General features: G+C 40.7%; 1 protein-coding gene across 1 annotated transcript in view; it reads left to right on the forward strand.

Annotated features, from left to right (window-relative positions):
* LOC124789964 (sialin-like) overlaps positions 1–26,124 on the forward strand; it is an 86,568-nt gene that overhangs the window by 53,350 nt on the left and 7,094 nt on the right. The window contains exons 7-8 of the mRNA XM_047257499.1: positions 2,841–2,973; positions 17,980–18,221. Of these exons, the coding sequence (XP_047113455.1) occupies positions 2,841–2,973; positions 17,980–18,221 (375 nt within the window). The remainder of the gene's footprint in view (positions 1–2,840; positions 2,974–17,979; positions 18,222–26,124) is intronic.

Raw genomic sequence — 26,124 nt, forward strand, 5'->3', positions numbered from 1 at the left:
GTAGTTAGGCGCCTCTGTCACTCGTCTCAGCTGGACGTACCAGGTGGCCGCATGTGTCGCATGTTTCTTAAACCTGCTCCAAATATAAGAAAGGCGAGTCTAATTAATAAAAGTTACAAGCTATAGCTCAAGGAATAGCACCTCCTCACAATGGGGTGATACAGGGTAAGCCGAGACACTGTGTTATAGAGCGTAGATTTCGTTTCTTTGTGAGTCATTCCCACTCTCATGGTTTTGAACTCGCTGCTGTATGGTTCAACAAAGGAAAGTGGAGAAAAAGCCGCTCTTTGTGGAATGCCGACTATCACAATTGTGAAGTTGGCAACGAGACGTAACCCAGTTGTTTTGGTAATCAGCATCTCCCTTTCAGAAGTCTCTAAACCATACTATTGAATACAGTTTAGGCCCCACATCTTATATGCTTTTCTAAGGTGTGAGAGGTTTGTTTACTTATTATATGCACACTCCAGGAAGACTTTTGCGGAGGCGGTAGACAGGACAGCTGAATCAATAGAAATCATATGACATCCATTGGTGATAAATGATTTCTGACAGTATTTAGTGCGTCTACATCTAAGAGAGCATAAATGACACACTGAGTTAAAGAAAAAGTGGAAACAATTATTCATCGTGCCATGCTGGGTTCTTTTCTTTGCACTTCGTGATCACTCCTTACAGCCTGACGCCTAAGTGCCATGCTCTATATAGTTCTACAGTCACCCTGTGGTATCCGTTCCCATTCTTCAGTGAGGGCCCATGAGAGTTCTTCGAGAGTTTGTGGTGGAACACGACGACCACGTACACGTCTGTCAACCACGTGCGTAAGAAGGGACTCACCGCCTACCATTCCATTACTTCAATGTCCAGGCTTCGCAACACATTCCTACTGATGCCCACCGCCTGGGTCCTGGCATTAGAAGGAATTCAGAGCCACCACCGTATACAGCAGCCACCACATGGTCCAACAGGATCTGTTGGATGCACTGCCTGACGTTAAGGCGAATATGGACAACGACAAGATCCGTATGGCTGTCAACACTTAAGTTTCCCCACAACATTACAGAACCTTCCAAATCTGTCGATTTCCTGGACACTCTTTGGCAGGTTCCTCTCGCTACGGGTCTTCGTATACGAACACGGCTATCACCTTGCGTCGGAGGATATCTGGACTCGGGTGTGAATAACACGATTCGCCAGTGACGAAGTTGTCGGTGCACATGGGAATGACAGAACTGAAGATGAGCTGCAAGATGTTGTCGTGTCAAGTGGGGTACTAGAACAGGACGTCTGGATTGTAAGTTCCTTTCTCGTAACTGGTTTATGATAGTCTGATAGGACATAGCGGCTCCAGTGGCCCTTCAGTGTTCATGGTGTTGAAAAAAGGGAAAATCATCTAGAAAACTGTAATAATCTATTTATAGCAAATTTTAAAAGACAAAATTTTCTTAGAACCTAGAAAAATTAAAGTTTCGTACAAAATCGACAATGCCGTGCATACTGTAGACTATAAGGTTGATAAGAGCCTGTGCTATAATCATCGGAGCTACAGTTCATTACTTTAAGAAAAACTGTTTTTTGCAACTTTGCCTTTTTTTGGCCATTTTCGCCATATTGGATCGCGTTTAACGAAAGAGAAACTCTATTTAAAATTTAATTTCCTATACGCTCATATTTTTTGTGTGCATGTTGTAATTTTTACAAATTTAATATTAAGCTGTCACAGAATGCTTGGACTAAAAGACTTTGCTGAAATTAAGCAAGCACACCTACTGTGTAACATGACCGAATTCTTCGGGGTTAGTACAACGGTCTGCCACGTGAAAATGAACAACCCTGCGCCGGCTTCTACCCATCAGAAGCGGGTACCGTGAATTGCCACAAAAAAGACTGAGGACTCTGTTCAACACTGTCTTGCAAATTTTTTTTGGAAATTTGTGATAAGTTCCTAAGGGACGAAACTGCTGAGGTCATCGATCCCTAGGCTTGCACACTACTTAATCTAACTTAAACTAACTTACGCTAAGGACAATATGCCCGAGGGAGGACTCGAACCTCCGACGGGGGGAACCGCGCAATTGTGGCAAGGCGCACCAGACCGCACGGCTACCCCGCGCGGTTGTCCTGCAAACGTTCAGTACAGCACAAAGACGCTGCTCCACCAACAAAAACGGAGTAATTTCATGTGGCCGTGTGACAACCAAAGAAACATAAGTTATGCAGCACTTCTTAAAGCCTCGGTACTCCTGGCCGTGGTCGTACACGTAATAATATAATTCTCCAACCTTACGGTCTAGAACATTGGCAGTCATTTCTTGGAGCATACGAAATTCTGTAATGTATGAAAAAATTCTATACGCCAGCTTCCAGAGAGACAGGGAGGTGCAGGTGCCCTCTCTTGCACCCTCACTACGCCGCATCTGAGGATGAGTCTGAGTTCCCCAAAAACTATTTAATGTAAATAAAGTAATGTTACATAAGTGACTTCCCACAACCATAATTCATTTAATATAATGTCACGGTGTTCAAAGATATTCATAATGGATAATATTAATATACGTTTTATAAAAGGTCTGCCACACTCCTACAGTATGTTAGTGAGATGTGGGTATACGGAGTAAGCTGTGGTAAAAGTTACGTGGAATGGCAATTATGTAACTTTTCTGAATAAATGGCATTTAGCCTCTTAATCCTTCATATCACTCTACGAGAAATTTGAAAACTTATTTTTTCATTACCAGCCTTTTTTATGTTATAATGGTATTATGAGGCACACACTCTTTACTTAGCTGCGAACTAGAACTATGTTATCAATAACGCTCTGTTTTCCTGCTTTTCGACAGAATGGGATCGTATCAGCCATTCCTCACATCACTGGTGGTGTTGGAAGTTTGGCTTTTGTGTGGTTTACTGACTTCCTGCTCCGGAAAGAATGCATGTCCAAAATCTGGAGTTTCCGTGTTATAAATGCATTAGGTAAGTACAGGTTGGCTAAAATCTCAGATTTCAGTAACAGCTTACGTCGATGTTCAGAACAGTGCAGATGTATACACAGGACATTAACATGTCTGTTGTAACTTACAATCTTGTGTCTCAGTCTTCTGGAACTTTCTGTTTATAGTTACTAATATTTGCACAGGGCAAGCAACCACATTTCCCCTTTTGAAAAAAAAAGAATTAATTTAGTTAACACTGACAGGTAGCATTTGCCTGACGATGTAGTGCTTCTAAATTTGGCCACCGGGAGTTGGAAGCTCAAAATAAGCTTAATGTTCTTTGGGAAAAGGCGTAGAGTGAAGAGTCCGACATAACGAAGGAAGAAAGGAAATTTGGGTAAAATATTCCATCAAAGGTGAGGCCATTACGGTATCTTGACATTGAAAATCAACTCTAACAAACAGAAGCACACAACCGTTAAGTTTGGCAAACATGCAACAGTTGAGAGTTCAGCAAACTTACAACTGTTGCAAAATGTCGACAACAGTTTCAAACTGTTGTAAATACACATACTTGCTTCTTTTACGGAAAAGAAAATGGATTCCGGCTGTGAAGGTGCATTAGCACTTATTTGTATAATACTTGCTGTAATTGTTTATCCCGAGAATCAACTCCAAAATGCGCATGTGCCCCAGAAGATTTTTGTTACAAAGAGAAACTCACGGAGCTTTTAATGCTGTGTTGGAGAAGCTCTGTATTGAACGCAGACAAGGTTTCAAGAGTTTTGTCAGAATGACTTGTGGACGATTCGAAGAACTTTTGAGGCTAGCAAAGCACAACATATTCAACGTTGTTTAATTTTATAGCTGCAGTGTCACCAACAAACACTTCTTGTAATAACCGATTTTTGGCACTTGGTGACAGTCAGAAAGTTTAATGTATTCTGACTGAATGTAACTGGCTACGATTAGTGAAACCGTGCCTAGAGCGAGCTGAGTTACCGTGAATGTACTCAAGTTTTTTGTAAAAGTAAGTACCGTTATTTTACTATCTATACATTCTTTACACATTAATACGTAAATTTATTGGGACATATCACATATTCAATTTCTTCACAATATCCCATTATCTCAAGGTAAGGAACAGAAAATTATTGTTAAGGTGTTATATTACCATAGTAGCTGGCAGGCACGCCAATCTTTCATTAAAAATTGTAAGTTGCAGAAACTCTTCAAATACATGCACCTACACTCAGATACACTATATGTCACCAGCACTTCCTTCTGAAACCACAATATATTTTACGACCCGAAATGAACTTAGTAGATGTCACTGCCTTACACTTATAATTTATCCATAGAATTATTGAATCAGAATGATCAAACAGAGGTTTCCTAAGTTCAGTTTCTAATAAAAACTGAACAGTTACTTCTATGGATCTCTCAGGAGTCTCCGTTGTATAAATACAAAAAAGATTCAATGCAGACGACACGGTACTGTGCATACGTCAGTCACTCAATTCTGACGTGTTCAAATGGCTCTGAGCACTATGGGACTCAACTGCTGAGGTCATTAGTCCCCTAGAACTTAGAACTAGTTAAACCTAACTAACCTAAGGACATCACAAACATCCATGCCCGAGGCAGGATTCGAACCTGCGACCGGAGCGGTCTCGCGGTTCCAGACTGCAGCACCTTTAACCGCACGGCCACTTCGGCCGGCATTTTGACGTGTTTTTCCCACTGACTGTAAAGTACAAATTCGAGACAAAACTCCTTTCAACTAGTTTTTCAAACTCGCTACTTCATACAACCACTGATAACAGCCGGCCGGAGTGGCCGTGCGGTTCTAGGCGCTTCAGTCTGGAACCGCGTGACCGCTACGGTCGCAGGTTCGAATCCTGCCTCGGGCATGGATGTGTGTGATGTCCTTAGGTTAGTTAGGTTTAAGTAGTTCTAAGTTCTAGGGGACTGATGACCACAGATGTTAAGTCCCATAGTGCTCAGAGCCATTTGAACCACTGACAACAGTTGAAAATTAAGTCAAATTTCGAGCTGAAGCCAGTTGTCAACCGAGTTTGTTGGAGTTGGTTTTCGGTGTGGAGGTACCTTTAGAGATGGAGCGCAAGCTGGGAGTTGTTAAGAATGGGAACTGAAATGGAATACCCTTTCAAAGGAACCGCCTCAGCATTCGTCTTAATGGATGAAGAGTCATAATGGAAGACCTAAATTTGGATGGCAACATGGGGAATTGAGCCGCCTTCCCCCTGAATACGACACCAGTCTTTCGACACTACGCCACTCTGCTTGCGCCAACTTAGCGACAGTCTCTGTGATGACTTTGAGATGAAAACTTTTTACTCTTTAGTGCAGATATTTTTAGCGCATCTGTTGACTATGGACCGGGGGAAGGAGGGGAGGGGAGGAACCAGTGACAGATGAAAGCTTTAAGTCAATTCGGAATGAGTGCAGCGACAGAGGAAAACATCAAAATTGGAGTTCCTTTCAAGTCTTGAGATGTTTCCTGTACCGAACTCAGAAACAAAATCATTCCCATCTCTTTCAAGGTCTTTCAATATCTCTTTTGCCATTCGGCTTGTGGTTCAGGATCTTCTGGGGAATTTGCTGACCATTCTCATGAGGTATTGTCTACGATCTTCACAATATTTTTGAATTTTTTCATTCATGTTGAAAATATTTAATTATGTTCTAATATCTTCATTTCCTATCATGTATCTTACTGTGTAGCCCTTCATCTTCCTTAGGAACCTCAGGTCTGCTGTTTGAATTTTATTTTCTAGGATAACCCAGGAGCCGCCATCACTTTACAGAATTTCATGATAGTCTCTGTTTATGTTTTATGGCCCAGTGTTCTGCTAATGGTACCACAGACAGCTTGGTACTTGTGTGTTTGATTTTCAGTGTCAGAGTGAAAATCAAAACTTATAGCACAGCCTAAATAAGAGATTTGAGAGACTTGTTCTAAAACTCAATTGTCCAAAACAATTTTTGATCTGACTGGATATTTTCCTCGGAGTGCCATTATTTTCATTTTATTACTAGAAATTTTACAGTTGTATTTTTGCATATTTCGTTCAGCTGGTATAGTGACATGTGGAGGTAATTTTCATTCCTTTGAATAATAACGATATCATCAGCAAACCAAAGTTGTTGTTGTGGTTTGATGCATTTCCGCATGCGTCTTCATCTCCGAGTAACTACTGCAACCTACATCCCTCTGAATATGCTGTATTTATCTCTCGGTCTCTCTCCTTTGCTGTCTCAGAATGTATCCTACCAACAGATAGATCCCTTCTTCTAGTGAGATTGTGCCACAAATTTCTTTTCTCCCCAATTCTATTCAGTACCTTCTCCTTACTTACGTGATGTACCCCTCTACTCTTCAGCATTATTCTGTAGCACCACGTTTCGAAAGCTTCTAGTCTCTTCTTGTCTAAAATATTGATCGTCTATGTTTCACTTTCATACATGCCTACACTCCATACAGATACTTTCCGAAAAGGCTTCCTGACACTTAAATCTATACTCGATGTCAACAAATTTCTATTCTTCAGAAACGCTTTTCTTGCCATTGCCAGTCTACATTTTATATCCTCCCTACTTCGACAGTCATCAGTTATTTTGCTTCCCAAATAGCAAGACTTATTTACAAGTGTCTACTTTCGTAATTTAATTCTCTCAGTATCATCTGATTTAATTCGACTACATTCCATTGACATCGTTTTGCTTTTGATGATGTTCATCTTATATCCTCCTTTCAAGACACTATCCATTCCGTTCAACTGCTCTTCCAAATCCTTTGCTGTCTCTGACAGAAGTACAGTGTCATCGAAAAACCTCAAAGTTTTTATTTTTCTCCATGGATTTTAATTCTTACTCTAAATTTTTCTTTGGTTTCCTTTTCTGCTTGTTCAGTGTCCAGACTGAATAACATCGGGGACGGGCTGCAACTCTGTCTCATTCCCTTCTGAACTACTGCTTTTCTTTCATACCCTTATAACTGCCATCTGACTCCGGTACAAGTTGTAAACAGCCTTTCATTCTCTGTATTTTAGCCATGAAAGACAGTATTCCAGTCAACATTGTCCACAGATTTCTCTAGGTCTACAAAGGCTATAAATGTAGGTTTGCCTTTCCTTAACCTATCTTATATGAGAACTCGTTGGGTCGTATTGCCTCGCATGTTCCTACATTGAGGTGTTACTCATTCATTATCTTAATCCTTTTGTTTACCTTACATTTCCATTTTCGAAGAATAAAGACAATGTAAATATTAAAACGGGTGGGTAATAATCCACACCCTTGTCTAACACCTCGGTTAGTAATTATTTCTTCTAACCGATTTCTAGATGTGTTTATTACAATGTGTGTATTTTTCTTAAGACTTTTCACTACCTCTATTATGCGATAAGGACATGCACATTCAGGCATAATACTGCTTAGGCTGTCACAGCTCACACGGTCAAAAGCCTTGTCAAGGTTGCACTTTGCTGTAATTTGTCAGAAATTTCCAGAATCTTTACTGTCCACCGTACAGGGTTATTCGTACGTACCTCCAGGTTTTCAGAAGATGACTGCATGAGAAATACAACGCTAACGGTATAATGGCACGTATCAGTGGATAGAACGTCTCTCTAATTTTCAGTTCCTAATACGCGCAGTTGCGTAGTTGCAGGCATGTCAGAACATGTAGAAAAATCATCCGCTCCGTATTATCACCTCGAATTAGTTCGCGCCTCTAAATAAGCGACCAAGTGAACAGATTACTGAAACAAGCTACTGTCACGCCTTCCCGAGCAGTTTGCGGCAGCGACTACAATGAACTGCGCGCACGTATTGAAGTTTATCATGATGCAGATATCTGTCCATATTGGGTATCTGTCATGCGAGTCAAATACACGGAGAGCTGCTCTCTCCACTGTTATGTGTCTGTTTTCTGTATGTCCTGTACTAAGGCAGGTTCTGTGATTGATCAGGCAAATTTGCATGTATGCTGTTACAATGGCGGCCGATCAATTGCGTCATCTTATATCAAGATTTCCACGTCGCCACGTCTCAGATTAATGCTGAAACAGATAAATATGAATTAGGGCAAGGTAGATACAATGATTCGTTTTAACAAGAACATGTCAGAGTTTAACCGATATATTGACATAAAATATGCAAACATTAAAAACACCGCGCCTTCTATCAAAGCGTGAGTCTACATCGAAAGCTAAAACGGAAGAGAGTGAGGGAGACAAGAGCCGACGCTAAGGAAACTGAAATCATTTGTTTCAACAGACATTAGTTCACATTTGAAGAGTCACAGATTACGCTCACATAATTTTCTACTACGTCGCGTCGATTCACCTCTGGAGCGGTCGCTTATGCAGTTAATTTAGAAAAAGGGTATGACAACTTTAGGTTGAATATTACGATTTATGCACGCATAGTGTAGAAAAATGTATATTTTGACCATGTAAAGACATACTTACACCTTTTGTAATAATAGGTCATATTTCGGTCAGCTTTGCCATAATAGGTCATATTTCGGCCAACTTTTGGAACAAAAGCATATGTTAATAATTTCTTTAAGGACATAAAAATAAGAATATGAAAAAATTGCTGACATGACAATGTATCAGACGATATTTTCCAAATGAAAACAACCGTTACTTGACGAACTAGTAGGCAAGCAGCGTAGTACTATAGTTGGTTCACTACGTAAGACATTGTTACACGGAGTCGACAAGACGCTCTCAAAGCCAACGAACACGGCTTCCGACGTAATGAACATCGCACACGTGGTCACGCTATTCTGCTTGAATACAAACTCAGTCTCGTTCAACATACCGAAAGTTAAGTGCTCCAACAGCAGGAAGTTGCGAGGTTTTATTCAGGATTTAGGAGAGAAGTTTTTCAGCTGTGACGGGGAAATATTATTTTCTAAACTATACGAAATTAATGTAGTGCAGAAAAGCGCTTTATTGTGCAACAACACTGTAATACCGCCAAACACAGCAGTTCTGTGAAGAGAAGTGCTGAAAGCGACTGCAGACAGACACTGTTATTTGAGCAGACAGGCCCATCTTCAACTGTACAATCATTATTCAAGTACTTGTGTGAGTTGGCGATATCTTACAACATCCCATTGGAGAATTCAAGTTGTTGGAGAAGCACACAACACATTCAGTTCGAGATGAATCTACGTTGAGTTGTTCACCGTAATACGAATTAGTGTTTCTGACCAAAAGGTCTGGGTGTCCAAAGATGAAACCACCGATGCGGGCTGGCGATATGTTGCAAATGTTGTTATTGGTATTCTAAAAGCTGATGGGCCTGGAGAAATGGTCCTCCTGACGTGTGAAGTTCTCGAGACACTAAAGAACTCGACAACTGTCATTTTGTTTGACAACTATGTGAAGCTACTGAGGCCGGATGGTGTGAACGGAGACAACGGTTTCTTGCTAGTAGCGGATGATGCTTCATACGTCTAAAGCAGCCAAGGGCCTTCAGATCCTCTACCCCTGTACGGTGTACGTTAAGTGCCTTGCTCAAGCATTACTCAGAGTTGCAGAAGAGTTATGATCAAATTATCTTCATGTATAGAAATTAATTTCATTTGGCAATTCACGGAACAAATGCCTACGCTGCCTCCCTCCCCCCCACCACCTCACCCCACCACCCACCCCCCGCCAACCCCGCCTCCCCATCAGCCTATTCTTACAACATAGTGTTCTTGGCTTAACGCTGCTGAGTATTACTACACCAATTACACCAAAATAAAGACAATCTTGTGAGCTTGATAGCGATGATTCATATAGTAACAGAACTGTGGAAGGGGTCATGACAGATACCTTGCCTAGAAACTTGGCCTACATCAACCCCAACTTTTCAGTCGTATCAAAAGCTGTCACTAGAATAGAATCTGCTGGTAATCAACTGTGTGATGCACTGGATATTATGCAACATGTGCAGAGCGAGTTGGGTCGAGCTCGTGGTCATGTGGCTGACAAAGTTAACAACAAATTGAAAGGTATTCTTCAGCAGAATCCTGGATACTCTACAGTGTCCATAATTAGTGAGTCTTTGTGGGAACGCCATAACGTTTGAAGACAATGAACCGAAGTTGGCATGCAGTGACCTCGCCACCTTCGAATGCGATCCTGTGACATCCTATGATGTGGAGAGGTGCTTTACCAGGTACAGAACTATCCCCGGTGACAACTGTACGTCTTTAATAAAGAAAAACCTGACAATGCACGATATGCTCTAGTTCAGCTCTGCAGAAACTGAAAATAGACGATACGTGTTAACTAACTTCGAATACTTTGAACAAGTTGTGTGCAGTATTAAAAACATTGGTTTACTATTTGGATTGGTGTTATTGTTTTCGCTGTATTTCGCGATTTTTGCACATGCAAACAACCCCAAAATAAGAGCTAGTTAGTTTCAAACACTCCAGAAAATAATTATTGTACTCACAATTTGTTCAGAAGTGAAAGTTGTATTACACAGACTGGACACATTGATCAGGTTACCTTCCATTAGGAACGTGGGTGCACTCAGCGACTGTGATCTGAGTTATAAATTATACAACTCAGCTATCAGTCGTCCTTTTTTGCAGGTTTTATTTGGCAAATCCAGATTTCGGCTAGTGCTTAGCCATTATCAATACACTATTTCCTAGTCTCAATGCATGTAAGTTCCCTGTTGTTCGGGCGTCAGTCACAGTTCTTTGAACCGTGGCACCTTGTCATAATAGAAACGAGCCAAGCAAGTATAAACACTGACTGCTGCGTCCAACACTCTGATTGAAAGTACTTTGTGGTTGACATTTCAGCGTGTCGAGTGGTAGGGGCCAGCCGCGGTCCAATTGCAGTCCTTTATTGAGCACCACATACTCCCTGTGTTGTCTGTCTTGTGGGCACGAGCAGCTCCTGAAGCATGGTTGTGTGTACACCGGCAACACTGCCCACACCAGAGCAATCTGTCGATCGCAAAATAATTTCAATTGGCCAGGGGCTGAAAATACCGCTTCAGTTGTAAATTTCTTTTATTATCCCACGACCGGGTTCGGGCTCTTATAAGTCCATCCTCAGGTGTTGTAGTGGAAATAGCAGGAGACGGGAGATAATTTTCACACACAACAACACACATAAAAACAAAAAAAATAATACAAAAGTTAAAAAAAACTTTTAGAAAACATTTCAAAACCGCCTATCGGGCTAGGTGCTTTGAAACCTACGTCAATGCGGAAGTGACACTAGACAGTACTACGGACGACTGCCTGGGTAGGGAAATATACAAATAATAGCAGAACTCTTACACTGTGCTCTGGGCCCCGAGCGTCGCAGTGGACGTGCACTAGCCGCGGTGTGCTACCTATGAGCGCAGAACAGGGAGTTGCGGATGCGAACGAGGTAGCAGATTGGTAAACCAGAGTGGCAAAAGAGCTGTCGGAGAGAAGAACGCGGGGCCACTAGCCCGGCAGGTCACAATTTGATCTACTAGTTTACATTTAAAATGAAAAAACAACAATAAAATTACGTCAAAAATACAAGAAATAAGATAAAAGTGCATTAAGCGTAGTAAAGGAGCGTATTGAACAGGTCAATATAGAACTGTGGTAAAACTGAGTGGAAGCTGCAATACAAAATTATTATATAAACCGCAAAGCGCAATCAAACTTTACTTTTACATGAGTGACAAACAAGTTTTAAATTTAGTAGGGATATGTAAGTGGCAACGTGGAACAACGCGCCACAGTGATCAGTTAAAAGTTACAAGCCCTAGTTACTGATCAACCGGGAAATTAGCGGAATCTTACAGTCTATACTGACGGAAAGTAATATGCCAATTAATAGCTAGCACCAGTAGCACTAAAAGGTCACATTAAAAGTAGGGTCAATTTAAAATCTGCTAACCGACAGTCGCAACTAATCGAGCATTATTTTGTCCATGACGATCATGCCATCAAGAACAGAGAGGAGTTAATTATACACCTCAAACATGTAACTGTAACAAGTGATACGAATCTAGCATGTCTCCACATCGTGAGCATGTACACGAATATCCCCATTAAAGAGGTGATTACTGTTACTGAATCCGACTTACGGATGTTCTCACATCTAGATTCACAAAAAAATAATGAATTCCTTCATTTGCTCAGAATTCTCCTGGAGCATATTTACTTTGTCTTCAAAGACAGATTGTATGGACAAACTGATGGGTCAGCCATGGGATACCCCATTGCCAGTATGTTGTTCTTGTTGTGGTCTTCAGTCCTGAGACTGGTTTGATACAGCTCTCAATGCTACTCTATCCTGTGCAAGCTTCTTCCTCTCCCAGTACCTACTGCAGCCTACATCCTTCTGAATCTGCTTAGTGTATTCATCTCTTGGTCTCCCTCTACGATTTTTACCCTTCACGCTGCCCTCCAATACCAAACTGGTGATCCCTTGATGCCTCAGAACATCTCCTACCAACCGATCCCCTCTTCTAGTCAAGTTGTGCCACAAACTCCTGCCGGCCGGAGTGGCCGTGCGGTCCTAGGCGCTACAGTCTGGAACCGAGCGACCGCTACGGTCGCAGGTTCGAATCCTGCCTCGGGCATGGATGTGTGTGATGTCCTTAGGTTAAATTAGGTTTAATTAGTTCTAAGTTCTAGGCGAGTGATGACCTCAGAAGTTAAGTCGCATAGTGCTCAGAGCCATTTGAACCACAAACTCCTCTTCTTCCCAATTCTGTTCAATACCTCCTCTTCAGCATTCTTCTGTAGCACCACATTTCGAAAGCTTCTATTCTCTTCTTGTCTAAACTATTTATCGTCCATGTTTCACTTCCATACATGGCTACACTCCAAACAAATATTTTCAGAAACGACTTCCTGAGACTTAAATCAATACTCGATGTTAACAAATTTCTCTTCTTCAGAAACGCTTTCCTTGCCATCGCCAGTCTACATTTTGTATCCTCTCTACTTCGACCATCATCAGTTATTTTGCTCCCCAAATAGCAAAACTCCTTTACTACTTTGTCTCATTTCCAAATCTAATTGCCAGTATAATAGCGAATATTTACATCAATCACATTGAACATCAGTTTTTTTCAACCCTCCAACACCTTCAAAGAGTGGTATGCTACAAAAGATATGTCGATGACATCATACTTTTGCATAATGGGACCGACGCGCAGCTGCAACTTTTTCAACACGACTTTAAAAAAAAATTCACCCCAAGATTAAGTTTACGATAGAATACCACTCTGGCTTTACACTCTCATTTTTAGGTCTGGAAATTTCGTGCAGGACAGTAACGTTCACCTTAACATATTTAGAAAACCAGCTACGAGTAGTTCTATTATTCATTGCTCTTCAGTTCACTCAAAGCAGTCCCTCTCTCAAAAGAAAATTATTTTTGTGGCCTTCAATAGGCTTAACGAATGTACGGCATATGCCTGTTTCCTGTAGTGAGGTCCGCAAGGTTCACCCAGTTCATTTTACATAGCTGTAAAATTATCAAGGTTCAAATGGCTCTGAGCACTATGGGACTTAACTTCTAAGGTCATCAGTCCCCTAGAACTTAGAACTACTTAAACCTAACTAATCTAAGGACATCACACACATCCATGCCCGAGGCAGGATTCGAACCTGCAACCGTAGCGGTCGCGCGGTTCCAGACTGTAGCGCCTAGAACCGCTCGGCCACCCCGGCCGTCGTAAAATTATCCTCTCTTAATAAAAGTTTGCGTGTTTTTCATTTTATCCTGTGATTATGGCACATTATTGTCTGTGGCATTATCTGTTTCGTCAATAATTAAAAATTTGCTTTCTTTCATGATGTAAAATGCATCTCAGGTCTTATCTCATATAAGCCTCGATTAGTTGTCGACTGTTGGTTAGCAGGTTTTAATTTGACCCAACTTTTAATGTGTCCCTTTTAGTGCTATTGGTGCTAGCTATTAATTGGGGTATTACTTCCCGGCGGTATAGACTGTAAGATTTCGCTGCTTTTACTGTTGATCAGTAACGAGAGCTTGTAAGTGGGAGTGGTACATGTGTATGTTCTTTCAACTGATGATTGGGGCGCGTTGTTCCACGTTGCCACTTATACATCCCCACTAAATTTAAAACTTGTGTGCCACTCATGTAGAAGGAAGTTTGATTGCGCTTTGCGGTTTATATAACAATTTTATATTGCAGCTTCCCCTCAGTTTTACCACAGTTCTGTACTGACCTGTTCTGTACGTTCCTTTACTACGCTCAATGCACTTTTAACTTGTTTCGTATATTTTTTATGTAATTTTTCTTGCTGTTTCTTCAGTCTAAATGTAATCCACTAATTCAAATTGTGAACGGCTGGGCTAGTGCCCCCGCGTTCTTCTCTCCGTCAATAGATGGCAGCACTTCGCCACTTTGGTTTACCAATTTGCTTCCTCGTTCCCATCCGCTACTCCCTGTTCTGCGCTCATAGGTAGCACACCCTGCCTAGCACACATCCACCGCCGAGCTCGGGGGCCACAGCACCAAGTGTAGGCCTAAGTGTCCTGGTATTATTTGTATATTTCCCAGCCCAGGCAGTTGTCGGTAATACTGTCTGGTGTCACCTTCGCATTGCCATAGGTTTCACAGCACGTAGCCCGACCGGCGGTTTTGAAATGTTTTCTAAAAGATTTTAAAAACATTTGTATGAAATTTTTTGTGTTTTATGTGTGTTGCTGCGTGTGAAAATTATCTCCCGTCTCTTGCTATTTCCACTACAACACCTGAGGACGGGCTTATAAGAGCCCAAAACCAGTCGTGCGATAATAAAAGAAATTTACAACTGAAGCGGTATTTTCAACCCCTGGTATAATGCTCAGTTGCAGATGTTCTTCCGGCAAGATTGTTTGTAATTTTAATTGGAGTATAACACTATTAGGCTACTGCTACAACCTTTGTCAAGAGCTACTCCACGCCAGTCTTCGATTTGATGTGTGTCACCGAGCCTCGTTTACAACCAGCTGTCACTTCTGCGAGCTGTTGGTCTATGGACCGTTACTACACCTGATGCACTATCGCCAGAACGGTTACCCTTCGGCTGGGTCTCCTCCAGGTTGTCATCAATTGGCTTCTGGGCATCTCCGAGGGGACCATATAGTATGAGGATATGTTGTGATCATTTTGGACACGTCACATCGTAGAAGTACTTAAGGGTAATACAAGGAAGCGACATAAAATGTGACGTCCACGTAAGATCATTACTAAGCAGGGAAGTATCAGCGGTAGGAAAGGTGATTGGAAGACTTAGATTTGTTGGAAGGATTTTAGAAAAGTGCAGGACATCTCTGAACGAAGTCACAGTATGACGCGCTACTGGAATTGTAGCAGGTCGATGTAGCTCATACAGAACTGTAACAGAAATGCTCAGAGAACTTAAACAGGAGGACATAGTTCTCACCAAAGCCTGTTTGGTAAATATTTAGAACCTGTATTCCAAGAATCTGTGCGCTCATTGTACTGTCAGCAACGTATATCTTGCGTAGGGCACGTGAACTAAGAGGTATCAGGAGGCACACAGACGGTCATTTTTCGTTCGCCTAATGCGCGAATGGAATAGGAAATAATGTTTTTAATACTGGTACTATGTATCCTCCGACATGCAGTGTACAATGGCCTGTACAGTACTCACACTATGTGACCAAAAGTTTCCAGACACCTGGCTGAAGATGACTTACAAGTTTGTGGTGCCCTCCATCGGTAATGCTGGATTTCAGTACGGAGTTGGCCCACCCTTAGCCTTGATGACAGCTTCCACTCTCACAGGCATACGTTCAGTCAGGTGCTGGAAGGTTTCTTGGGGAGTGGCAGCCCATTCTTCAAAGAGTGTTGCACTGAGGAGAGGCATCGATGTAGGTCGGTGAGGCCTGACTCGAAGTCGGCGTTCCAAAACATCCCAAAGGTGTGCTGTGGGATTCAGGTCAGGACTCTGTGCAGGCCAGTCAATTACAAAATGGTTCAAATGACTCTGAGCACTATGGGACTTAACTTCTGAGGTCATCAGTCCCCTAGAATTTAGAACTACTTAAACCTAACTAACCTAAGGACATCACACACATCCATGCCCGTGGCAGGATTTGAACCTGCGTCCGTAGCGATCGCGCGGTTCCAGACTGTATATCGCCTAGAACCGCTCGGCCACCCCGGCCAGCAGTCAATTACAGGGATGTTTTTGTGGGTGTCCGGATACTTTTGATCACATAGTGTGTGTAGGTACAGAAGTACAAGAGAGGCATTGTGCAACACGGTGTGGGTTACTTCAAATCTATGAGAGTGTACGTTGTTAAAAGAGACAGCCAACATATTGCTCCCTCCAATGCACGTCTCGCGAAATCGCCATAAAGGTAAAACTAAACAGATTCGAGCTCACACGGAGTCTTCTCGCACACCATTCGCGACTGGGAGAGAGGAGAAAGTGAAAAGGGTTCATAAAGTAGCCTCCGCCACACATGATGACGTAGATTACAAAGTATAGATGAAGGTGTAGGTCTGTAAGCTGAGTGGCCACGAAAAACACAATGCATAGAAGAGTGAGTACAACTCGGATAAGTGGTGAACCAGCCTTTAGAAGTTTATTTGATATTTCATCATATCCAGTCTAGTCTTTAATGTACCGGGTGACAGTACTGAACTATATGAAAAAGCCTCGATTAGTTACAAACTGCAGTGAGCGCACACTTTACTCAACATGTACACGTCACTACAAATATTCAGATTTACGTTGCGACATGTTCTATATGCTGCCATCATTGACGATGATGTGGCTTAGACGAAAAGCGAAATTCTGCGTGACCAGCTAAAGTGGCGGAATATCGCACTGTTGATGACTTCCTGAATCGCTGTTTTCAACTCAGCAATGGTTTTGGTGTTATTGCTGTACACTTTTCTTTAATAAAGTCCCTCAAAAAGGTGTCTCATGTGTTCAGATTCAGAGAATATGGCGGCCAATCGAGGGCCATGCCAGTGCCCTCTGGAGCCAGAATGCGGTTCCGAAGTGCTCCTCCAGGACATCAAACACTCTCCTCCTTCGATGGCGTCGAGCTCCGTCTTGCATGAACCACATCTTGTCGAAATCAGGATCACTATGGATAATGGTAGTCACCGTGCCCTCCAATAATGTCGCACCGATTATTCCGTGACTTAACATTGCACATCGCAGTCACCCTTGAGAGTAAAGGTACTTCTCGATCGTGAAATGCGGATTGTCAGTCCCTCGAATGTGCCAATTTTCTTATTGACGAATCCATCCAGATCAAAGTGGACTTCGTTGCTAAACCAAACAACAATGCGCATACTAATTTCCATCACGCCACGCCGCCAACCATACAATTTGAAGGTCCTAACGCACCTTTCAGAAGTTATGACGATTTTATTTCATATAGTTCAATAATTTTCACCGTGTGTGTTTGCTTTATAGCTGATTGAATTTCAGTGTTGCTTCTTTCCTGGTGCTGGCATAAGACACAGTTCTCTTGGAAAAACAATTTTTGTCATTAGTTCCCTGGCCTGGACACCCACTTGAATCGTCGCCTGTCGAATTACACTATGTATATACAAAGACCCACCACGAAGGAATTATCCGAACGCGACGGAGATCGGTAGATGTGATGTACATGTACACGCTAACAAATGACTACATTTTCAGAAAAAAAACTGGATGATTTAGTTAAGAGAAAGAGCTTCAAAAATTGAGAAAGTCAGTAATACATTGGCCTATATGGTGGGGGACAGTCAGCTTGGCTTCCCATCGTTGTCCAGAGCATCTCCAGACAGGTCTTCGCTGTCATCGAGACTCAGTTCGAAGCGGGGCTCATCACTGAAGACAATTCGAGCCCAATCAATGAGATTCTAGACGTGGGAAACTCTAAAGTTCGATATCCACTCTGTCCTTAATTCCATGCTCTGACGCTTAGACTCTCTGCTCACAGCACATGTTTAACACCATACCGACTTTTCAAAGCCAGAGGTCAACTGCAGCTCTGTAATCACATCTATTAATATACAGGTACCCTAGTGCCCGCCGCTACAATGGTGGTGGTAGCGCTGGTGGGCTGTGACAGCACCATTATCATCGCGATGTTGGCGCTCAGCGGCTTCTGCACAGCGACCGACTGCACGGGCTCCTACCTCAACATGCAGGCCATCGCCCCCAACTACGCAGGCACCATCGTCGGCATCGTCAACATGTTCGCCAATCTGACGGGCATCGCAGTCCCTTACATCGTTGGTGCCTTTACCAACACCAATGTAAGTAGCGCCGTTACGTGAAACAGTACATATGACAATTCAAGAAGATGTTTCCGATTCACAAGACTATACCTTCACATGGAAAGAGAGAGAAGCTTTCGATGAGTTTTAACTTACGCTTAGAACTACAATTTTCTATTTCCGAAAGAACAATCCGATTTTACAAGGGTGTAGAAATTATAACAATTCCTGAAGATTTTACTGGAACAGTCTTCACCTAAGTAATACTATTAAAATATCTTATTTAACAGATTTAATAAAACTCAGTACAATAACAATATAGTTCGTTGACTTTTTTTAATATTTTTTTACCCTTTGCATTTCAGTCGTGTAAATTTTTGGAGCATTGTATCGAACATGAAAACCGCAATGTGCGGGAAAATCATTTTTGTTGCAAAAAAAGTTTTACGTTGATGGTAAATCCTTTTAAACTTTAACTAGTCCATCATATCACGTAGTTTTTTAAAGAAATTGTCAACTTTTTTCTTGTTCAAACCTGCTGCTTGCTGCAAAGTCTGGGATTCAGGTGTTCTTAGCGTTGAGTTCTTATGCCTTGACAGACAATTATGGTAAAAGTCTTTACCCGATTTAATTTTTGTTATTTTTAACAGATGTTTTACTTTCAGTTGCTCTACATTTTGTAAACTAGATTTAATAAAGCATATAGGTTGTCCAGGATAAACGTATAATAATATATACGAGGACTGTCCAGAAAGTAAGTTATGATCGGTCGCGAAATGGAAACGACTATGAAAATCCGATAAAGCTTTGCAAAGATGTGTTGGGCAGTGTCTCTACTATGATTCTAGGTAGAATTATGTCGCTCTTTTCATTCCTGAGCTCTTAGTGAGCGCGTAAAGATGTTATAGAAAATAGTGTCTCCCGCCAAGTACGAGGGCCTGGTGAGAATTTTCCCCTGAAGCTATGCAACCAACATTACATAACTGTCGTGCGGTTTCTTCTTCAAGACAATTCTCAGCCTCATTGTGCAGGGGCAATGAAGATGTTCCTGCATCGTTTCAATTGGAAATGTTTGGTTACCCACAATACAGCCCGTAATTGTCTCCCACTGAGTTTCATCTTTGCTCAAACGAACCGCTGGCTATGAAGACAACATTTTGGCATAGACAACGAGCTTTAGGCCAGCGTAGAGAATTGGGGGAAAGCACTGGCGGCTGCCTTCTATGATGAGGGTATTGGAAAGTTGGTACATCGCTACGACGAATGTCTGAGTCAGAACGGCGACTACATAGAGAAGTAGCTGAAAGGTATAGCTAACTGTTACAAATGAAACATTTCTGATTTTCACTGTGATTTTCATTTCGCGATCGATCGTAACTTACTTTCTGGACAGTCCTCGTAATTTAATAACTTGAGACGTAATTGAGATATTTATTGACGTAATTGAGTATTTATTGGCAGTTTTCTTCTACAGGTTTGGTTCGTGTTTGTTTGCAGCAGTTGATACTGCATGTGTATGCGCTTAACTGCTTTGTTCACGTAAACGCGCGTCAGTAGCCATATGGACTTCATAGCAGAAGGTGTTCGGTATACTGTGCAACAATTTCTTCTTGACGTGATCTTTTAGCGAGATGACGTACCATACAATTTTGAGAACGTTGTGAGGGATTTTATGTATCAAGAGTTCTCAGATAGCTGGACACGGAGAGGTAGTCCATTGATTTCTTGGTCCCATAGAAGCCTAGACATTACGCCACTTGATTTTTTTTCCTTGGGGGTTTACCAATAATGAAGTGTATCAAATACCATTTCGTGATTTAGCAGCTCGGCGTCATCGCATTCGTGCAGCTGTCGCAGATGTTACACTTGGAGAGAAGTGGAACACAGATTAGATATCTGTTGGGCCACTTACGGTGTGAGTATCGAGGTGTATTAGACGTATAAAAAAATTTTGAGTTACTATACTTGTAGAAGCAAACAGCCAATAAATATCTCAATTACATCTCAATTTGTTACATTTTATATAACAATACGTCGAACCCGGACATCCTGTATTTACTAAAAAGGTTTAAGCTGGTTATCTAAATTTTTAACATGATCGTCCAATACTCTTTCCATTTTGTCACTGAATAATGTCTGGTAAAACTCATTATTTCTTCAAACAGGGTCCATGGCCACTATTTCCTTTCTCATAAACCTTACGTCTGCCACCTAACGACCCCTTGTAACTGAATACTTCTGACTCGCCTTCCTGATTGTCATTTCTAGAAGTTTGACTTCTTCTACGGCCACCTTCATGTTATTTTTATTTCATTTATACCCTGCCATGATGTATTGCCCAAATAGGGCAATCAGTTATATGAATGCGTGGTGTCTGTTCTTTTAGGCAATGGATCAGCTTTCTTCAGTGCTGATGCACAAATACATCCGACCTCCTGTGGGAATCTCAGAGTAGAGGTAATGGAGGAAATGGACAGGGACAGCGGATGGGTGACGCTCCGTCGGAGTGTGGATCGGCCGTGAGGCGCGCCGAGGTAGTCAGTGCAGTTGCGATAGCGCTGCGTCCCGGATGGCACAGTGCTTGACGCACCTGTCAAGTAAGCAGGAGATCCCGATTTCGAAACGTGTTCCGTCCTACACATTTTCACTTGTCGCCACCGATTCCACGCGATGTCCCAATGCAGCTACATCAGTGATCCGCTCCCTTTCCTTTCCTTTTCCCCTCTCCACCTTCAATTTACGTATAGTAGACATTAATATTGGGAGTGTATTCTGTTCGAAACACAGACCTAATTTTTTTTTTAAAATTGGCCAAGTACAAGCAGGACTAGAGCACTGCGGGTTCTGGACAAACTTAATTGTGTGTGTAGATGGTTCATTCATGCCGGGAATCAAGAATCTCTGAGATTTTTGGCTTTTATCTATACCGGTACTGGCAAGATATCGGTTCTGGGAATATCATGACGGTAGTTTCTGAGACTAGCTCACACATACAAAAAGAAGTGAATAGGTGACTTCAGTTTATATACTTATATACCTAGAGAGAATAGATTTAATAGGATATTTTTTATTTACTGAAAAAGCCTAGAACTGTAGGCAGAGAGAGAATTCCTCCAGTAGACAAAATTGCAGAGTGACGGTTTGTAACACATACATCTTACACTCTAAATACCCAGGATGTAGCATTCAGTCATATGATCTGCTGGTCATAGCTTCTAAATTTGATAGTACTTGTAATCCAATTGTAAACTCCTAGCTCAATTACACTATACTGTGTGTGCTGTATCGTGGATATCCCATCTTAAAAGAGAGAATACAAGTGTGCATTCATCAATGCAATAAAAAGAAATCTCCTGTGTATAATAGTTTGCATTAGATCCCTGCCTGTAAAATGCAACTTAGTCACATGCAGTAAGTGCTTTAAAAACCTTGCTGAGGTGTAGATGGAGCCTAAAATGTTTTCCCCGTTCTTTTTATAAAATAATAGTAATAATAATAATAATAATAATAATAATAATATGGCACTTATGGATAATACATGTATCATACTCAAAGCTATTACAGGATTCCATTAAAACACTCATTTTAACGCCGAGCAGTTCCAATTTGTAGCAAGATCGTGTTTGTTTGTTTAAAATAATAATAATAATAATAAAACCCCGTGGAGGCCCGGGAAAAGAATATGCCTTCGGTGTGTTCTGCCAGTCGTAAAAGACGACGAAATGAACAAACCACTAATAGGGCTAACCCCTCTTTTAGTGCGATTAGTTGGTTCAGGACAGAACTAATGAAGCCTCGGACAAGCGCTGTCATGGTCGGGGACGATGCTTGAACCCTATGCCCGTCCACAATGGTAACGACACTGCTAGCCACACGGAAAGTGATTTAAATCCAAATAGAGGTATTTTGCAGGATATGCTTCTTGCAACCACTCTAGAAGGAAAACAAAGACAGAGGATGAGATGGTCAGATGAAGTTAACCGACACCTCATGTTCCGTTATTACCAAGCAAAAAACTTAGGAACCAACACAACTGGATACAGATCACAAGTATACACAAAATTTATTACCAGATGCCCAGAATTAAAATTTTTAACAGAACAACGACTAGCTGATCAGATATGTGTAATAATAATAAAAAAAAAATACCCCAGTCAGAATTAGAAAACGTCAAACAACAAGTACAACAAATACTGGAACAAAATAATGTGCAATCAGAAGAAGGAGAAAATACAGTAATGGACACAAACATCCCAGAGCAAACAAACAAAGAACACCACACATCAATTAAACAATCAGAGGAAAACGACGTCTTAAGACGGCCACCAGAAGAAGCACAAATAGAACATGAAGTGACACACATGTTAGATATAGAAGAAAAATTTCAGCTAACGTACATAGAATACGAAGACACAAATACAGACATTAGACCATTCTTGCATAGACCACCAAATAATCCACAAGTCTAAACAACAATAACAACTATCAACACAATCATACACAACAAACTAAATGAAAATACAACTATGGAAGAGTTACAACTACTAGTTTATGTAGGAGCACTCACTATACTAAATATACACACTAAGCAGAGATCAGAACAAACCAACACACAGAAGAAACCCACAAAACCAGCATGGCAACACAGGCTACAGATCAGAATAGAAAAGCTGAAAAAAGACATTGGACAGCTAACACAATTTATAAGAAATGAAATATCAGACAAAAAACGGAAAAGATTAGGTAAAATCTCACAACAAGAAGCGATAGAGCAATTAGACGAAAAGAAGCAGAAATTACAAGCATTGGCCAAACGACTTAGAAGATACAAAAAAAGTGAAAATAGAAGGAAACAAAACCAAACATTCAACACAAACCAAAATAAATTTTATCACACAATAGATAACACACACATTAAAATAGACAATCCACCAAACATAACAGACATGGAACACTTCTGGAGCAAGATATGGCCAAACCCTGTACAACATAACAGGCATGCACGGTAGGTACAAGCAAAAACAGACACATACAAGATGATAACACAAATGCCCGAAGTGATAATTTTGCAACATGAAGTCAACCGAGCAATTAATTCTATGCACAATTGGAAAGCCCCTGGAAAAGATAAAATAGCAAATTTTTGGCTAAAGAAGTTCACCTCAACACATTCACATCTAACTAAATTATTTAACAGTTACATTGCAGACCCATACACATTCCCTGATACACTTACACATGGAATAACTTATCTGAAACCTAAAGATCAAGCAGACACAGCAAACCCAGCAAAATATCGCCCCATAACATGCCTACCAACAATATACAAAATATTAACTTCAGTCATTACACAGAAATTAATGACACATACAACACAGAACAAAATTATAAATGAAGAACAAAAAGGCTGTTGCAAAGGAGCACGAGGATGTAAAGAGCAACTGATAATAGATGCAGAGGTGACATATCAAGCTAAAACTAAACAAAGGTCACTACACTATGCATACATTGATTACCAAAAAGCTTTTGATAGTGTACCCCACTCATGGTTACTACAAATATTGGAAATATGCAAAGTAAATCCTAAATTGATACAGTTCCTAAACATAGTAATGAAAAACTGGAAAACCACACTTAATATCCAAACAAATTCAAATAATATTACATCACAGCCAATACAGATTAAGTGTGGAATATACCAAGGAGACTCATTAAGTCCTTTCTGGTTCTGCCTTGCTCTGAACCCACTATCCAACATGCTAAATAATACAAATTATGGATTCAATATTACCGGAACATACCCACACAAAATCACAAATTTGCTATACATGGATGATCTAAAACTACTGGTAGCAACAAAACAACAATCCAATCAATTACTAAAGATAACAGAAGTATTCAGCAATGATATAAATGTGGCTTTTGGAACAGACAAATGTAAGAAAAATAGCACAGTCAAGGGAAAACACACTAAACAAGAAGATTACATATTGGATAACCAAAGCGACTGCATAGAAGCGATGGAAAAAACAGATGCCTGTAAATATCTAGGTTACATACAAAAAATAGGAATAGATAATACAAATATTAAATAAGAACTAAAAGAAAAATATAGACAAAGACTAACAAAAATACCGAAAACAGAATTGACAGCAAGAAACAAGACAAAAACTGTAAATACTTATGCTATACCAATATTGACCTACTCATTTGGAGTAGTGAAATGGAGTAACACAGACATAGAAGCACTCAATACACTTACACGATCACAATGCCACAAATATAGAATACATCACATACATTCAGCAACAGAAAGATTCACATTAAGCAGAAAGGAAGGAGGAAGGGGATTTATCGACATAAAAAACCTACATTATGGACAGCTAGACAATTTAAGAAAATTCTTTCTAGAACGAGCAGAAACTAGCAAAATACACAAAGCAATCACTCATATAAATACACCGGCTACACCACTGCAATTTCAAAACCACTTCTACAACCCTTTAGATCACATAACATCAACAGATACGAAGAAAGTAAATTGGAAAAAGAAAACACTACATGGCAAGCACCTTTATCATCTAACACAGCCACACATCGATCAAGACGCATCCAACACATGGCTAAGAAAAGCCAATATATACAGTGAGACGGAAGGATTCATGATTGCAGTACAGGATGAAACAATAAACACTAGCTATTACAGCAAACATATTATTAAAGATCCCAGTACCACAACAGATAAATGCAGACTTTGCAAACAACAAATAGAAACAGTAGACCACATCACAAGCGGATGTACAATACTAGCAAATACAGAATACCCCAGAAGACATGACAATGTACCAAAAATAATACATCAGCAGCTTGCCATACAACCTAAACTTATAAAACAACACGTTCCCACATACAAGTATGCACCACAAAATGTACTGGAGAATGATGAATACAAATTATATTGGAACAGAACCATTATAACAGATAAAACAACACCACATAACAAACCTGACATCATACTCACCAATAAATGAAGAAATTAACACAACTAATCGAAATATCCATACCCAATACAACAAATATACAAAAGAAAACAGGAGAAAAAATTGAAAAATACACCCAACTGGCTGAGGAAGTCAAGGACATGTCGCATCAGGACAAAGTTGACATTATACCAATTATACTATCAACTACAGGAGTCATACCACACAATATCCACCAGTACATCAACGCAATACAGCTACATCCAAGCTTATATATACAACTACAGAAATCTGTAATTATTGATACATGTTCAATTACCCGAAAGTTCCTAAATGCAATGTAACATATACCATACAGTTAAAAGGAAGTCACGCTTGATCAAGGTCCGCGTCACTTTCCATTTTTGACCAGACCTAAGGTCTGAGAAAGGAAAGAAGATAATAATAATAGTACCTGACGGCGAGTATTAAATCATAAGGTGCAGACAGACACTCACTGGCTGCCAGACTGAGAGCATTATCAGATGAAGACTTCCCTGACGTTCGACAAAATGATGTGATATGAAGAGTATTTGTACAGACTACTGTAGATGTCTGCAACACGCTGCAAATGTGTACCTCTTTGAGAAATATCCAAAAAACCAACTTTTCTTCTATGTCATTCATGTCAAAAGAATAATGCAAATTACTACGCATATAGCAAAACCGAAAAAATGGCTAAAATTATGATAAATCACTTAAAAATGGACAAAACGCCGAACAATAGAGGAAGCCCAACACCTGTATCGCCCTTCTGGCATACTATATGCACACTGCATACCACTTATTAATGGATGATACAAACTGAATGTTTTGCGATCAGCACCCTGCTCTTTCTGTGTGTGTGTGTGTGTATGTGTGTGTGTGTGTGTGTGTGGATGTGTGTCTGCATATGTGTGTTTGTGTGTGTGCACGCTCGTGCA

Source organism: Schistocerca piceifrons, chromosome 3 (genome assembly GCF_021461385.2).
Source record: "Schistocerca piceifrons isolate TAMUIC-IGC-003096 chromosome 3, iqSchPice1.1, whole genome shotgun sequence".
Classification (NCBI taxonomy): domain Eukaryota; kingdom Metazoa; phylum Arthropoda; class Insecta; order Orthoptera; family Acrididae; genus Schistocerca; species Schistocerca piceifrons.